The 16,778-nt window shown below is 53.3% G+C and overlaps 2 protein-coding genes across 11 annotated transcripts in view; one reads left to right on the top strand and one right to left on the bottom strand.

The window, feature by feature from the left end:
* Positions 1 to 3,828: 3,828 nt before the first annotated feature.
* FKRP (fukutin related protein) lies at positions 3,829 to 16,756 on the bottom strand. 9 transcript variants are annotated; one of them, XM_063720145.1, is made up of 4 exons: positions 16,283 to 16,756; positions 14,269 to 14,330; positions 13,452 to 13,826; positions 3,829 to 6,897 (listed from the first exon to the last, which is right to left on the bottom strand). In XM_063720145.1, exon 4 carries the CDS (start codon positions 6,856 to 6,858, stop codon positions 5,371 to 5,373), a length of 1,488 nt encoding a protein of 495 aa, XP_063576215.1. In that variant the 5' UTR covers positions 6,859 to 6,897; positions 13,452 to 13,826; positions 14,269 to 14,330; positions 16,283 to 16,756; the 3' UTR covers positions 3,829 to 5,370. The 9 variants fall into 9 exon arrangements, with proteins under 9 accessions (XP_063576215.1, XP_024094179.3, XP_024094178.3 ...); XM_024238411.3 differs by having other exon boundaries at positions 13,618 to 13,826; XM_024238410.3 differs by having other exon boundaries at positions 13,670 to 13,826.
* Positions 15,914 to 16,778, top strand: part of STRN4 (striatin 4) — a 27,001-nt gene continuing 26,136 nt past the window's right edge. For both annotated transcript variants that reach the window (XM_024238409.3, XM_024238408.3), the window contains exon 1: positions 15,914 to 16,224. In XM_024238409.3, the coding sequence (XP_024094177.1) occupies positions 15,943 to 16,224 (282 nt within the window). In that variant the 5' untranslated portion in view covers positions 15,914 to 15,942. The remainder of the gene's footprint in view (positions 16,225 to 16,778) is intronic.

Raw genomic sequence — 16,778 nt, 5'->3', positions numbered from 1 at the left:
CCAGGAGTTTGAGACCAGCCTGAGCAACATGGTGAAACCCCATCTCTACCTAAAATACACACACACACACACACACACACACACACACACACACACACACGTATGTATTTTTAGTAGAGATGGGGTTTCACCATGTTGGCCAGGCTGGTCTCGAACTCCTGACCTCAAGTAATCCACCCGCCTTGGCCTCCCAAACTGCTGGCATTACAGGCGTGAGCCACCGCACCTAGCTAATTTTTGTATTTTTAGTAGAGACATTTTATATATATATATATATATATATATATATATATAAAAGCTGGGTGTGGTAGTACGTATCTGTAGTCCCAGCTACTCGGGAGGCTGAGGTGGGAGAATCGCCTGAGCCTGGGAAGTTGAGGCTGCAGTGAGCCAAGACTGTGCCACTGCACTCCAGCCTGGGTGACAGAGTGAGACCCTGTCTCAGAAACAACAACAACAACAGCAACAAAAACGATCCTTGATTGCCCTAAATGTAATAAAAAGAAATAAGAACATAGTAACTTACAATAAGCATTTCATTATGCGGATGTGTGGAGCCAGTCCCCTAGAACCCAAGGAGGTAGGCAGATGTTTACGCCTGTAATATAGACAGTTCCAACACATTGAAAACACGTGGATTGGTGTCCAATTACCAAGAGCCATGTGCAATGTGATTTTTTTCACATGGTGGACAACCTTTGGCCAAGTTTTGAACAAAACACGATACAAGCTTCCCTCATTTTTTGTGGTAGTTGCACTTCCTGGAAGATTCCGAGGCCATTTAAAAACAAAAAGGACTTTGTACGTACAAGAGAGAGATTCTTGGCCAGGGTTTTCACCTCCAAGTAAGGCTAAAATTTAGTTGGTCTGAACTAGTATGGAAATACTGTTCTTTCTTGTTTGTTTTTGAGACAGAGTCTCGCTCTGTCGCCCAGGCTGGAGTGCAGTGGCATGATCTCAGCTCACTGCAACCTCCGCCTCCTGGGTTCAAGCGATTCTCCTGCCTCAGCCTCCTGAGTAGCTGGGACTACAGGTGCCCACCACCACGCCTGGCTAATTTTTGTATTTTTAGTAGAGATGGGGTTTCACCATATTGACCAGGCTGGTCTTGAACTCCTGACCTTGTGATCCACCCACCTCGGCCTCCCAAAGTGCTAGGATTACAGGCGTGAGTCACCACACCTGGCCAATACTGGTTGTTAAAATACTGAAATACTTCTGACTGGATAATAGTACAAGAGTAGTTGAGAAAGCACTGAAATTCAATACATATTTGAATAAAAATGAATTAGTTCAAGTTAATTGTGACAGATCTTTGTCATATCATAACTTAGGTGATAATAAGGATTTTTGTTTTTTTGAGACAGGGTCTCACTCTGTTGCCCAGGCTGGAGTGCAGTGACATGATCATGGCTCACTGTAGCCTTGACCTCCTGGGCTCAGGTGATCCTCCCACCTCAGCATCCTGAGTAGCTGGGACTGCAGGTGCCCACCACCACGCCTGGCTAATTTTTGTATTTTTAGTAGAGACATGGTTTCGCCTTGTTGGCCAGGCTGGTCTTGAACTCCTGGCCTCAAGTGATCTGCCCGCCTCAGCCTCCCAAAGTGGTGGGATTACAGGCATGAGCCACCCCGCCTGGCCCCCAGTCTGGTCTTGAACTCCTGGGCTCAAGCAATTCACCTGCCTTGGCCTTCCAAAGTGCTGGGATTAATGGTGTAAACCACCATGCCCTGCTCAATTTTTGAAATGTTTTGTAGAGATGAGGGTCTCTCTATGTTGCCCAGGCTGGTCTCGAATTCCTGGCTTCAAGCCATCCTCCTGTCTTAGCCTCCCAAGGTGCTGGGATTACACTATGCCTGGCCTAAAATATTTTAAAAATTTGATGCATATATTGACATATACTAATGTATACTACAGTACCAGTGGCAAAACATTTCGAATATTACCCTTCCTTCATGAATGACCAATGAGACACCTGGAAGCTGCATGAGACAAGGGATGATGCTGTACTGTGTGTAGATTCCTGAATACTACAAGACATCTGCATCCCTGGACCATGTCTGCCAAGAGCCAAGAGCAGCTTCCAGTCATGATGATAATGCAAATCATCCCCATGCATTCCAGAATCCTCCCTGTGGACCTGCCAAGTCTCTTTGTGAACCATTTTTGGGTTCAGTGGTTAAAAGCAGGGGTTGGGTTACAAGAAGTCAGGCTTTGGATGTCTGAGCCTCAGGAGACTGGGCCAAACAGTAATCTTCTCTTGCTGGTCTGTGAAGCCTCCTCCTCCCAGGAATGTACAATTGTGCAATATTACCAATCTCCCCAGTTTACAGGTTCAGAGAGGCAGCGACTTGCCTGAGATTACAAAGAAAGCAAGTGGCCAAGCCAGGATTCAAACCCAGCCAGACTCTTACACTCCTGTGGGAGGAGTGATCTCATTGCTTCCACTTCCCAAATGCAAGGTGGGGGCGCAGACACAGAGTCAACAGAGGCCCTGGGAGGAGGTGGCAGCGCTGAGAAATCCAGTCCTCTCCAACCTCAGAGCCCATGTCTTTTTTTTTCTTTTTTTTTGTGGGGGGATGGGATAATGCTCTGTTGCCGAGGCTGGAGTGCAGAGGTGCAATCAGAGCTCACTGCAGCCTTGATCTCCTAGGCTTAAGCAATCCTCCTGCCTCAGCCTCCCCAGTTGCTAGGACTACAGGTGCATGCCATCATGCCTGGCTGATACGGTTTGGCTGTGTTCCCACCCAAATCTCATCTCGAATTGTAGTTCTGATAATCCCCATGTGTCGTGGGAGGGACCGGGTGGGAGGTAATTGAATCACGGGGGCGGTTACCCCCATGCTGTTCTCGTGATAGTGAGTTCTCACGAGATCTAATGGTTTTATAAGGAGCTTTCCCCCTTTTGCTTGGAACTTCTCCTTCCTGCCATCACAAGATGTGTTTGCTTCTCCTTCTGCCATGATTGTAAGTTTCATGAGGCCTCCCCAGCTGTGCTGAACTGTGGGTCGATTAAGCCTTTCCTCCTTTATAAATTACCCAGTCTCGGGTAGGTCTTTATTAGTAGCGTGAGAAGGGACTAATACAGTGGCTATTTTTTTATTATTTTGTAGAGACAGGGGATCTCGCTATGTTGCCCAGCCTGATCTTGAACTCTTGGCCTTAAAGGATCCTCCAATTTTGGCCTCCTAAAGTACCGGGATTACAGGCATGAGCCACTGTGCCCAGTCCTTGCTTATTTTTAACATTTTGCCTCTTATTTATTATTTATTAATTTATTTTATTTTTTTGAGATGGAGTCTTGCTCTGTTGCCCAGGCTGGAGGGCAGTGGCGCAATCTCGGCTCACTGCAAGCTCCGCCTCCCAGGTTCACGCCATTCTCCTGCCTCAGCCTCCCGAGTAGCTGGGACTACAGGTGCCCGCCACTATGTCCAGCTAATTTTTTGTATTTTTAGTAGAGACGGAGTTTCACTGTGTTAGCCAGGATGGTCTCGATCTCTTGACCTTGTGATCCGTCCGCCTTGGGCTCCCAAAGTGTTGGGATTACAGGCGTGAGCCACCATGCCTGGCTTCATTTATTATTTTTAATTGAGAAGAGTCTTGCTCTATTGCTCAGGCTGGTCTCGAACTCCCGAGCTCAAGTGATCCTCCTGTCTCAACCTCCCAAAGTGTTGGGATCACAGGCGTGAGCCTCCGCGCCCAGCCAGCTTTTTTTTTTTTTTTTTTTTTAACCTGTGGTCTTGAATGCTGGGTGCTCACACCTGGGTATGCAAAACAAGTCATTGGGATGAGGCAAGAAATATTAAAAAAAACCCTATTCATATTCATAATTTTAAAATTGAATAAGCTTTATTACTAACATACAGATAATAGTATCTGTATGTATTTATAAATAAATATACACATATTGGGAATACATGCCCAAATACCATTTATTCTTAGGTGCATAATCAAATAAGGAAGGCTGCCATTGCTTTCACCTGCTAAGTGGGTCTCCAAGCCCCTCTTGGGGACCATGACTAGAGAGGGGCATAGTGGGTAAGACAATTGTGGGCTCCAGAGCCTGACCACCTGGGTTCAAGCCCCCGATCTGCCCCTTCCTAAGCTGCCTGACCTTGAGCAAGTGACTTCACGATTCTGGCCTCAGCTTCTTCATCTGTATAATGAAAATAATAGCAGCTGTCACTTCAGAGGGCTGAGGTGAGGGACGCATTAGTTGATCCAGGTGAAACACTGAGAATGGTGCCTGGTACCCAGTAGGTGCTCAGCGAGTGTGAGCTATGGTTATTGTCTACCCTGCCGTGCAAGTGGGGAATTAGGTGCAGACAGCTGAAATAATGAGGTAATAATCATGAGTGGAGCTGAGATTCAGAAGTCGGTTCTTTTTCTTTTTTAAAAATAGAGACGGGGTCTTGGCATGTTGCCGAGGCTGGTCTCAAACTCCTGGGCTCAAGCGATCCTCCCACCTCGGCCTCCCAAAGTGCTGGGATTACAGGCGTGAGCCCCCGCGCCCGGCCCAGCACCCGGTTCTTGACCACAGCCGCACCTCGGAGCTCTGAGCAGTTCCTCCTCTGCAAGACTGAAATACTTCTATTCAGTCTTGAATAGAATAGTTAAGAGTAGCATGCAGGTCACAGGGCTCTCCCAGGAGGGAAGGAGGTCGCAGTCCGAAAGAAGGGGAGGTGGTCACTGCTGTCTGCCTCCCACAGGGGCTTGGAGAGAAGTCCAAAGGCTCAAGAGAGTAGATGGCTATGGAACAGAGGCCCTGGGCGTACTGTCGCCCGGGCAGCCACGGTGGGCCACCAGGAGCGGGACCGGCGCGCCCTCTAGTGGCGGAAGCAACCCCTGCAGCCAAAGGTCCCGCATTCTGGAAGCAACTGAGACACAGAGAGACGGCGACGCGCCCCTAGGCCCACCTGGCTCCGAAGCGATAGAGCCAGGATTTGAATCTTGCCAGTCTGGCTCCAGAGCCTGCACTGTTTCCAAGACTCTGCCCCTGCCCTAGAGCGCAGGGCTCTCGGAATCTTGGGCAGGACACTTTTTTCGGGTCTGGGGCCGTGCTGGGCCCTGCGGGACGGCGTGACATCCCCGTCTCCCTCCATGACTGGGATGACCCAGGATGTCCCCACGCATATCCACGGCTCCCAGTGGGCATGACCATTTGATAAATCTGGAGGTCGCTTCCCATCCTCGTCCTGGTGCTCTCCTCCTGCCAATGCCAGCCTTCTCTCGTGCTCTCCTTCGAATTTCTTTCTTGGTCAGTTTCCCTCTTTCCCTCTCCGCGACATCCCTCCACCCCTCACCGCTCACACAGAGCTTCTCCACATCCAGACAGACCCCCGAAAAACAAAGGCGAGGTTATCAGGGCTTCAGCCGCTTCCCGTCAGACTCAGCAGTGCCGGGTTGGGGTACTGGGGGTTCTCGATGACCCCAGGCCCGAACTTGAGCTCCAGGAAGCGGCGGTAGTTGTTAGGCGCCTGCGCCACGAAGCCGGCAAAGGGCAGGGGCACCAGGGGCTGCAGGAAGTGCTCGGGGAACTCCACATCCTGCCGGTGGTCCAGCCACGTGTCCTTGGTCATGACGCCATTGCGAGGGTAGAAGGGCCACAGGTCCACGTGCAGGTGGTTGCTTTCGCTGTACTGCACGCGGAAAAAGTCGCCCTCGACCGCCTTCTCCCATACGAAGCCGCGCTCATCCACCACCGAGCCGGCCTCTGCCCCCCGCAGCTGCTCGCAGTTGCCCACGTCCTCCAAGTAGATGCCCAGGTCTACGTCGTAGTCCCATGGGATGATGTCCCCATGGCGGGCGGCCCCCAGCAGTGAGCCGCCCTCGAGCCAGTAGCGCACGCCCGCAGCCTCCAGCACGCCCACCACATAGCGGGCGGTCTCGCGCAGCGCGCGCAGGCAGCAGGGGGGCGTCCAGCGCTCCTCGTAGAGGTAGGCGGGCGTGTCGCCCACCACGGTTCCGAAGCAGCGCGTGGTCTCCTTGTTGCAGCCGAACCACTCCAGCCGCCCGCCCTCCCAGCTGACTAGGCGGATGCCCACCGAGCGGAGCAGCGCCGTCCGCCGAGCGCGTCCCTCGCGCTCAGCCTTCCAGCGCGCGTGGGCCGTGGCCAGCGGGGGCTGGCGCGCCGCGGCGAAGGTCAAGTCCAGCAGCTGCACCGCCCAGCCGCGAAGAGCGGTCTGCAGAAAGAGGCTGGTGCCCACCGGCCGGGCCAGGGGCGCCGAGAGGTTGAAGAGGTCGCGGGCGCGCAGGAGCACCACAGCATCTCCGTCCAGGGCGTCGCAGCGGGGCGCAGCTGGGGCTGCGCCATAGCGGGCGGTCCACTCTCGCAGGCTGACATTCAGGGCCAGGCACCTGGCAGGGTTGGCCGTGGCAACCGGGGCGGCCACCAGACGTGCGCTTCCCGCGCGGAGCGCCTCCACCATGAGCTCCAGCTGGCCAGGTGCCTCAACCCGCGCCCCATCAGGTACTAGGGCCACGAACTCGGTGGCCACGTAGGTCTCCGGGCGCGAGGCTGCGGCTGGCCGGTCCAGGGCGGGCTGGAGCAGTGCCAGACGAACGTTGGGGATGCGTGGCAGGGCCAGGGGCGGGTAGGGGAGCGTGTCGGCTGCCACCACCACGGGCTGAGCCGGGTCTTGCTGCAGGAAGGAGTCTACCAGCTCGGGCACCGCGTTGTCAAATGCCTCGAACTCCCGCACCAGGACGGTGACACGGGGGCCGGCAGCAGAGGCACGGCGGGGCCCCCGGGCCCGGGAATTCCTAGGCTGGTGCTGCAGCCACGAGACATAGAAGAGGACCAGAAGGTTGAGGGTGATGGCGGCCGCCAGGGCAGCCTGGCAGCGGGTGAGCCGCATGTGGCCGAAGTCTGGGGCTAGCTGTGCCTCCGGGGCATCCTGGGGGAGGGGGACGAAAGGGAAGGCAACAGCTGATTGTCAGAACCACCCCCTTCTGCCACCCTCAGCCTTGCCCCTTTCTACAGCTCTTTCTCAATTCCCTTTCTTTTCCCTATTTGGTTTCAGCTTTGACTTCCCCTCCTCCAGGAAGCACTCCCTGACCTCCCAGTATGGGCCATGCACCAACTCTGGGTGTCCTCAGAATTTTTTTTTGTTTGTTTAAACAGAGTGAGTCAAACTAATAGAAACATAAAGTAGAATGACGGGTGCCAGGGGTTGCGGGCAGGGGGGAATGGGGAGTTGTTTGATAGGTACAGAGTTTCAGTTTGGGAAGATGAAAAGGTCCCAGAGGTTTGTTGGCACAACAGTGTGAATGCACTTAACATTACTGAACTGTGTGCTGAAAAATGGTTAAGATGGTACATTTAATGTTATATATATTTAATCAGAATTAAAAAAAATTTTTTTAAGTGGGGTGCTGAAAAATATAAATAAAAAAAGGTTAGGCTGGGCGCGGTGGCTTATGCCTGTAATCCCAGCACTTTGAGAGGACAAGGCGGGTGGATTACCTGAGGTCAGGAGTTTGAGACCAGCCTGGCCAACACAGTGAAACCCCATCTCTACTAAAAATACAAAAGTTAGCTGGGTGTGAGGGCGGGTGCCTGTAATCCCAGCTACTCAGGAGGCTGAGGCAGGAAATCGCTTGAACCTGAGAGATGGAGGTTGCAGTGAGCCGAGATGGCACCATTGCACTCCAGCCTGGGCGACAGAGCGAGACGCCGTCTCGAAAAATAAATAAATAAATAAACAAACAAACAAATTAAAAAAAAGAAAAACAAAAGTGGGGTGGGCCAGGTACAGTGACTCACGCCTGTGATCTCAGCAATTTGGGAGGCCAAGGCAAGAGGATCACTTGAACCGGGAGGTGGAGGTTACGGTGAGCCGAGATGGCACCATTGCACTCCAGCCTGGGCAACAGAGTGAGACTCTGTCTCGAAAAAAATAAATAAATAAATAAATAAATAAATAAAAATTAAAAAAAAAAAGAAAAAACAAAAGTGGGGTGGGCCAGGTACAGTGACTCATGCCTATGATCCCAGCAATTTGGGAGGCCAAGGCAGGAGGATCACTTGAGTCCAGTAGTTCGAGACCAACCTGAGTAACATAAGGAGACTTCATCTCTACAAAAAATAAAAAATTAGCTGGGTGTGGTGCTACTCACCTATGGTCCCAGCCACTCAGGATGCTGAGGTGGGGGGATGGCTTGAGCCAGTGAGCCATGATCGTGCCACTGCACTCAGCCTGGATGAGAGTGAGACCCTGTCTCAAAATACCCAACAACAACAAAAAACTGGGGTAGCTTGCATCAAAAGAGGCTGCCAACCTTAGGACACTCCCCTCCACATTCATTGGCCACACCCTCAAGCACCAGATGGCGCTGTCTCCTTGTCCCCACCGCGACTTTGAAAATTTGGCTGGCTGGTCTCCAGCCCAGGTGGTGTAGCTCTGGGTTCCAAGCAGATGATCAAATAGTTTCCCCATGAAGGCTTTTTGTAGGTTTCTGCCCTTCCTAGAGAAAGGGGGCATCCAACTAACCTCCCTATGTCCTAAATTCTCTGTCCCCTCCTCCCCATTTCCACAGCTCCCTCCTCAACCAGGTCCACCCACAGTCCCATCCAACCTCCCTCTGGTCTCCTGGCAATTCCTCTCCCCATGATAACCAGAGGAGTCTTCCTAAAGCACAAGTCGGACCTCTCCTTCCCCTGCTCTGAACTTGCCATGGCTCCCCAGTGCCCAGGGGAGAAAGTGGAAGCTTCTTCTGACATTCCCCTTGTCTGCCCCCGATTCCACCCTCGTCTCTTGCCATGCTTTCCCCAACCTGTATGCTTAAGTCACCCTGAACATTTTCTCAAACTGCTTTTATTTCTTTTCTTTTTTTTTTTTTTGAGATGGAGTCTCCCTCTGTTGCCCAGGCTGGAGTGCAGTGGGGGCGATCTCATCTCACTGCAATCTCTGCCTCCCGCGTTCAAGCAATTCTCCTGCCTCAGCCTCCCGAGTAGCTGGGACTACAGGCGCCCACCACCACACCCGGCTAATTATATATATATGTGTATATATATATATATATATATATTTTTTTTTTTTTTTCTTTTAATACAAAATTTCACTCTCGTTGCCCAGGGTGAAGTGCAATGGCGCCATCTAGGCTCACCGCAACCTCCGCCTCCTAGGTTCAAGCGATTCTCCTGCCTCAGCCTCCTGAGTAGCTGGGATTACAGGCATGCGCCACCACACCAGGCTAATTTTGTATTTTTAATAGAGATGGGGTTTCTCCATGTTGGTCAGGCTGGTCTCGAACTCCTGACCTCAGGTGATCCACCCGCCCTGGCCTCCCAAAGTGCTGGGATTATAGGCATGAACCACCGCGCCCAGTGAAAAACAATTTTTTTTTTGAGATGGAGTCTCGCTCTGTTGCCAGGCTGGAGTGCAGTGGTGCGATCTCGGCTCACTGCAACCTCTGCCTCCAGGGTTCAAGCGATTCTCCTGCCTCAGCCTCCTGAGTAGCTGGGACTACAGGCGCGTGCCACCATGCCCGGCTAATTTTTGTATTTTTAGTAGAAACAGGTTTTCACCATGTTGGCCAGGATGGTCTCAATCCCTTGACCTCATGATCCGCCCGCCTTGGCTTCCCAAAATGTTGGGATTACAGGAGTGAGCCACCACACCCAGCCAAAATAATTTTTTTTTTTAAAGGGACAGCGTCTTGCTCTGCTGCCCAAGCTTGAATGCAGTGGTGCAATCACGGCTCACTGCAGCCTTGAATTCCTGTGTTCAAGCCATCCTCCTGCCTCAGCCTCCCGAGTACCTGGGACTACAGGCATGCAATACTGTGCCTGGCTAATTTTTCAAACACATTTTTGTGGAGACTGGCTCCCACTATATTGCCCAGGCTGGTCTCGAACTCCCGACCTCAAGTGATCCTCCCGTCTCGGCCTCCCAAAGTGCCAGGATTACAGGTGTGAGTTACCATGTCCTTTCTATCTTTCTAATCTTTAGAATCCTGGAATTGCCTTCTGGACCTTAGATTGATTCTTCCTTCCTTCAATCCTTCAACATCTATTTTTTGAACTCCTACAACATGCCAGGCACTGTTCTAGGCACTGGAGAGAGAGCAACAGATGCTCAGAGACAGACAACATTCCTGCCCTTGTGGAGCTCCCATTAGTGCAGGGGCAGGAACCTTTGCAACCACAGAACCTCAAGCCTTTCAAAATCTTAGAGTTTAGGTACATAGGAGCTCCGAACACATATTAGATGGTTAGTCTGCATATACTTGAAGGTCACAGCAAGAGACTGTCTTCCTGCTTCTGTTCCTGTGGTCTGTTCCTCATTCAGCACCTCGAGAGATCCTGTTACAACTCACATTTCATCCTGTCCTGGCTCTGCTCAGGCCCTTCCGTGGCTCGCACCTCGCAGGAAAAACCAAGGTCCTCAATGTGGCCCATAAGGCCTCGTGTGATCTTCTGTCCTTTCCTACTCACTCTCTCAGCTCTAGGAACATTGGCCGCCAACGCCATCTTTCAAACACACCTGGGACACTCCAGCTGCAGAACTGCCTGTTGCCTCTGTCTGAGTGTTCTTATCCCAGATATCCACATGGGATCCACCCCACCGCGCCGCCCCCCACCCCCATCGCTCCAATGTCACCTTCCCATGACCCCTTCCTCTGGCCATCCTATTTAAAAATGCATCTTGGTGGGCTGGGCATGGGGGCTCATGCCTGTAATCCCAGCACTTTGGGAGGCCAAGGCGGGCAGATCGCCTGAGGTCAGGAGTTCAAGACCAGCCTGGCCAACATGGTGAAACCCCATCTCTATTAAAAATACAAAAAAATTAGCTGGGCATGGTGACAGGCGCCTGTAATCCCAGCTACTTGGGAGGCTGAGGCAGGAGAATTGCTTGAACCCAGGAGGTAGAGGCTGCAGTGAGCTGAGACCATGCCATTGTACTCCAGCCTGGACAACAAGAACAAAACTCTGTCTCAAAATAAGTAAATAAACAAAAATGCATCTTGGCCAGGTGTGGTGGCTCACACCTATAATTCCAGCACTTTGGGAGGTTGAGGTAGGCAGATAGCTTGAGACCGGGAGTTTGAGATCAGCCTGGGTAACAGAGTGAGATGCCATCTCTACAAAAAATAAACAAAACTAGCTGAATGTGATGGCTTGCACCTGTAGTCCCAGTTACTTAGGAGGCTGAGGTAGGAGGATCACTTGAGCTGGGGAAGTCAAGGGTGCAGTGAGCTGTGATGGCGCCACTGCACTCCAGCCTGGGCAATAGAGTGAGACCCTGTGTCTCTTTAAAAAAAAAAAAAAAAAAAAAAAAAAAGCATCTCCCTATCACCCATGCACTTCCTATCCCCTATTCCTGCTTTATTTTGCTCCCCTAGTAGTTATCACGTGGATTTTACTTAGCTTGTTTGTTGTCAGAATCTCCATGGAAGGCAGGGAATCTGTTTTCTTCCCTACTGTATCCCCAGAGCACAGCTCAGTGCTTGGCGCATAGCAGGTGCTCAATAAATATGTGTTGAATGAATGAGTGACTTGAATTATTAAGATAGGGAACGTGGGCTGGGTATGGGGGCTCACTCCTGTAATCCTAGCACTATGGGAAGCTGAGGCAGGAGGATTGCTTGAGCTCAGGAGTTCAAGACTAGCCTGGGCAATATAGCAAAACTCTGTCTCTACAAAAAATACAAAAATCAGCCAGGTGTGGTGGTGCCTACCTGTGGTCTCAGCTACTTAGGAGGGAGGCTGAGGCGGGAGGGTCCCTTGAGCCCAGGAGGTGGGGGCTGCAGTGAGCTGTGATCCAGCCACTGCACTACAGCCTGGGCGACAGAGCGAGACCCAGTCTCAAAAAAGAAAGACAGGAACCTCTGGCTCAGAGAGATGAGAAGGATGCAGGGTCGAGAACCGAGGTCTCCGCTTCTGAGGCCCTGGCTCTTGCCACACTGTCTGACTGACTCTGGGCCAGGCAGGAGGTGCCCAGTAGGGCAGAGGACAGCAGCCAGGTCCTGGCTACCCTCAGGCCCAGCACAACCCTTGGCCCTCGCAGACCAGACACCAGCAGATTTGATGGCCAGATGAGGAGGTGCCACCTGCTGGTGAGGGTGTGAGGGAACCCGAGGCGGGGAAAGGAATCATCTAGTACCCTGACAAAGCCATGCAGACTTCACCACCTCTAAGGGCTACAAATCCCTTCGCTGGGGCAAAGTGGATACAATGATGATTTTGAAGGTCTGAATGTTCTACATTTTTCTGAATCGAGAGGATAATAATAACAATTCTAGCAGCTCACCATGTGCCAGGCCCTGTTCTAAGCACTTTATGCATATTCACTTGTTTAATCCTCGTGTTATGATCACATTTAAAAATGGAAACCAGCCGACATGGTGGCTCACGCCTGTGATCCCAGCGCTTTGGGAGGATGAGGCTGGGGGAGATTGCTTGAGCCTGGGAGTTTGAGACCAGCATGGACTGGTAAGACCCCGTCTCTACAAAAAAATTAAAAATTAGCCAGGCATGGTGGTGTGCGCCTGTAGTCCCAGCTATTCTGGTGGCTGAAGTGGTAGGATTACTTGAGTCTAGGAGGCAGAGGTTGCAGTGAGTTGAGATTGTGCCACTGCACTCCAGCCTGGGTGACACAGTGAGACTTTTTTTTTTTTTTTGAGACACAGTCTCGCTCTGTCGCCAGGCTAGAGTGCTGTGGCGCGATCTCCGCTCACTGCAACCTCCAACTCCCTGGTTCAAGGGATTCCCCTGCCTCCGCCTCCCGAGCAGCTGGGATTACAGGCATGCGCCACCATGCCCGGCTAATTTTTGTATTTTTAGTAGAGATGGGGTTTCACTATGTTGGCCAGGATGGTCTAGATCTCCTGACCTCGTGATCCACCCGCCTCGGCCTCCCAAAGTGCTGGGATTATAGGCGTGAGCCACTGTGCCCGGCCGCGAGACCTTATCTCAAAAAAAAAAGGAAACAAAGGCAGAGAGTTAAAGAGTTAAAGTCTCTTATTCAAGGTCACACAATGTGAAGTAGTGGACCCAAGAGTTGATCCAAGAAGCTGGCTACAGAGTCGTACTTTAAACCAATAAACTTTGCCTTCTCTCTTGGGTTCTTTCTGAAGCCCGGACTCTCAGCTCATCTTTGGTGAGCCTTCCCCAGCCCTAACCTGACAGGTGCTTTCAAAGCTTGGCTATGGCACATTAATAAATTAATTCAACTCAGTAACTCAACAAACTCAAGTATTCTTTGTGGTGGACCCTGTGTTTTGAGGATACAGAATGAACGAGGTACTCATTAGGTCAGCCCTCCAGAAGACAGAAAGAAGACTGACAGGGCCACGTGTGGTGGCTCACACCTGTAATCTCAGTACTTTGGGAGGCCCAGGCAGTCGGATCACCTGAGGTCAGGAGTTAGAGACCAGTGTGGGCAATATGGTGAAACCCCCTCTCTACCAAAAAATACAAAGATTAGCTGGGCATGGTGGTGCACACCTGTAATCCCAGCTATTGGGGAGGCTGAGGTGTGAGAATCGCTTGAACTCGGGAGGCGGAGGTTGCAGTGAGCCGAGATTGCTTCATTTCACTCCAGCCTGGGTGAGACCCTGTCTCAAAAAAAAAAAAAAAAAAAAAAAAGACGGACAAAAGCCATGCAACTTACAGATAGGGCAGGAAACCAGCAGGGGGCGCAAGAGTAGAAACAGGGGGCTTGCCTTAGAAATGGTAGTCAGAGCGGGAGGGGACAGTTAAGCTGAGAGTTTACTTGTCTCTCCAGTCCCCACAAAACAATGTAAATGAATCCAAATTCTCTTCAGGCCTTGGGTTCACCAGGTCTGAGTTGTGATTTGGCCTGAGCCTCAGTCCCTGCACCTGTGGAATGGGAATGTGACTGTTAGAAAAAAATGAGAGGGTTGGGCGCGGTGGCTCACGCCTGTAATTCTAGCACTCTGGGAGGCCGAGGCGGGCGGATCACGAGGTCAGAAGTTCGAGACCAGCCTGGCCAACAAGGTGAAACCCTGTCTTTATTAAAAATACAAAAAATTAGCCGGGTGTGGTGGCAGGTGCCTGTAATCCCAGCTACTCAGGAGGTTGAGGCAGGAGAATCGCTTGAACCAGGGAGGTGGAGGTCGCAGTGAGCCGTGACCATGCCACTGCATTTCAGCCCGGGCAACAGAGCGACACTCTGTCGCAAAAAAAAAAAAAAAAAAAAGAAAGAAAGAAAAAGAAAAAAATGAGGGACATGGGAAAGCCTTAGGGAATGAGGGAAGGGCAGTTTCCATGAGAGTGCAGGTGACACTGAGGGACTTCTTACCTCCTAGGTTGCAGGCTGGGGGAGTTCCAGGAGGGCAGTTCCAGCCCAGCTGAGCTGCGCTCCTGAGAGGAGGAGAATCAGAAAATCCCAAATCAGCCATTTCCGTTCAACAGAGCACAATTTCATCTTATCCACAAAAGTGGCAAGAGAAAGGTCAGGGAATCCTTTCTCTTGAAGTCCCATAATCTCGGGCACCACCTGGGGTGTCTCAGGAGTGGGGTGGGGTGAATGGGAGGGATGTCAGTTATTATAGCAACCTATAACCATCCCTCTAGCATGAATGTGTCCAGAAAAGGTAGGGCTAGAAGCCAACAGAAGCTGTTACCATGACAACCCCTTCCCTAGACACACTCCACCTCTGAGAGACATTCTTAAAACATCCCCTGGCCGGGCGCAATGGCTCACGCCTGTAATCCCAGCACTTTGGGAGGCCCAGGCGGGCCTGAGGCAGATCACCTGAGGTCGGGAGTTCAAGACCAGCGTGACCAACATGGAGAAACCCCGTCTCTACTAAAAATAAAAAAAAATTAGCCAGGCGTGGTGGTGCATGCCTGTAATCCCAGCTACTTGGGAGGGTGAGGCAGGAGAACGGCTTGAACTGGGGAGGCGGAGGTTGCGGTGAGCCGAGATTGGGCCATTGCATCCCAGCCTGGGCAACAAGAGTGACACTCTGTCTCAAAAAAAAAAAAAAAAAAAAAAAATCCCCTCTTTGGTTAGGCTTGGTTCCTAGGGTCACTCGAAGGGTGCTGCTCTATTATCATAGTAATCAGGCTTTGAACTTGCCTGTTTCTCACCGTCGGAGGACGGTCCAGGCCCTGTAACCATAGCAACTGCCCCTCAGCAGAGCATCTCCTCCTCTAAATAAAAACACCTGGTTGGTTTGGTGCATGGGCCTCCCATGATGGGAGGGGGAAGACGGTTACCATGGTAATGCCAACTAGGTGGCTATGGGGGAGGGGCTGGGGAAGAGGTGCTTCTCTTAGAGATCAGTGTCCTTGGGGCTGGGGTCCTTTCTACCTGAATGCTAGGTGGGGGGGGGGGGTTGCCATAGTAACCAATGAGGCTAGGAGCAGAAGGACCACCAGGGACACTTAGGTTACCTTAGCAACCTTCTCCTGGTGCAGAGTCCTAAGAGGTTTGGGGCTCCATAACCACAAAGGTGGAAGTGAGGGGAAGGCTGCCCCCCACCACCTCGCCCCCACCGCTGGGGAAGGGTTACCATGACAACCAACCTGGCCAGCAATCAGAGAGGATGGGGCTACTGCTGGTCGCCCTTTCTCTCAGAGTAAAATAATTGTCCAGGAGAGTGGTGTTTGGGTGTGGAAGGGGTAAGGCTCTTTCTCTGGGGCGAAGTGGGAGGAGGGGGCAAAAAGCGGCCCCTTCCTCAGTCTCACTCCAGCGAGGGGGACCGTCGCGCGGAGCCTGGGTCTCCCTCGCCCTCCTCGGGGCGCGATCTCCCTCCCGCCGCCCCCCGCGCGGGCACGCTACCCTTCGGTGTCGACCCGGGTGGGCGAGGCTCGCGCCTGGCCTCGCGCTCGCCGCCGGCCCCCCTTCCCACTGTCCCCCGTCGGGCGCGCGCGCGGTGGTTGCCGGAGGGCGGGGGGAGGGGGGGGTTGGCGCGGCCGCGCAGGCGCGCGAGGCACAGCGGGCGCGCGGGCCGGCCCCGGGGCCTCCATGATGGAGGAGCGAGCGGCCGCCGCGGTCGCCGCCGCCGCCTCCTCCTGCCGTCCGCTCGGCTCAGGCGCGGGCCCTGGCCCCACTGGGGCAGCCCCGGTCTCCACCCCTGCCCCCGGGCCGGGCCCGGCAGGTAAGGGAGGCGGTGGCGGAGGCAGCCCCGGGCCCACGGCGGGCCCGGAGCCCCTGAGCCTGCCGGGGATCCTGCACTTTATCCAGCACGAGTGGGCGCGCTTCGAAGCCGAGAAAGCCCGCTGGGAGGCCGAGCGCGCCGAGTTACAGGTGAGCGCCGTCCCGGGACCCCCGACCCCCCACCCGGCCCGGCCCAGCCCGGCCTCACCCGCTGCCGCCGCCGCCGCCATCTTGGAGCAATGGCCGCCGGGACGGCCGAGGGGGGGCGGGAGGGGACCGCGACGGTCCCGGAGGGCGAGTGAGGGGCCGTCCGAGGGGTGTCCTGAGGGCACTCCGGGGTGGGACGCGACCGGGACGGCCGGAGGTGGAGTGGACGGACCGGGGGTGGGAGGGATCACCGGGACCGGCCGAGAGAAAGGGGCTGAGGGACCACAACCGGCTTGGAGTGGGACTGGGACTGAGCACGCTGGCCGCGGGGCTCCTGAGAGAGGCGACTCGGGCCCTGGAGGGGAGGCTAAGAGAACTCGGGAAAGGGTGTGGAGAGGAGCTGGAGGGGTCTGGCAAAGACCTGAGTGGTCTCCTGTGGGAGTGAGCAGAAGCTTGCCGGGCGCCGAGGGACTCCCGACCCCGACCCCGACCCTGGCCCTAGCCAGGTGCTTGTTGGAGGTGGGAGCGTCCAAAGGGGGAACTTGGGACCCGCTGGG

The sequence above is a fragment of the Pongo abelii genome, chromosome 20 (genome assembly GCF_028885655.2).
Source record: "Pongo abelii isolate AG06213 chromosome 20, NHGRI_mPonAbe1-v2.0_pri, whole genome shotgun sequence".
NCBI lineage: Eukaryota > Metazoa > Chordata > Mammalia > Primates > Hominidae > Pongo > Pongo abelii.
The sequence above is the reverse complement of the archived record's forward strand: the minus strand, read 5'-3'. Positions and strand labels throughout refer to the sequence as shown.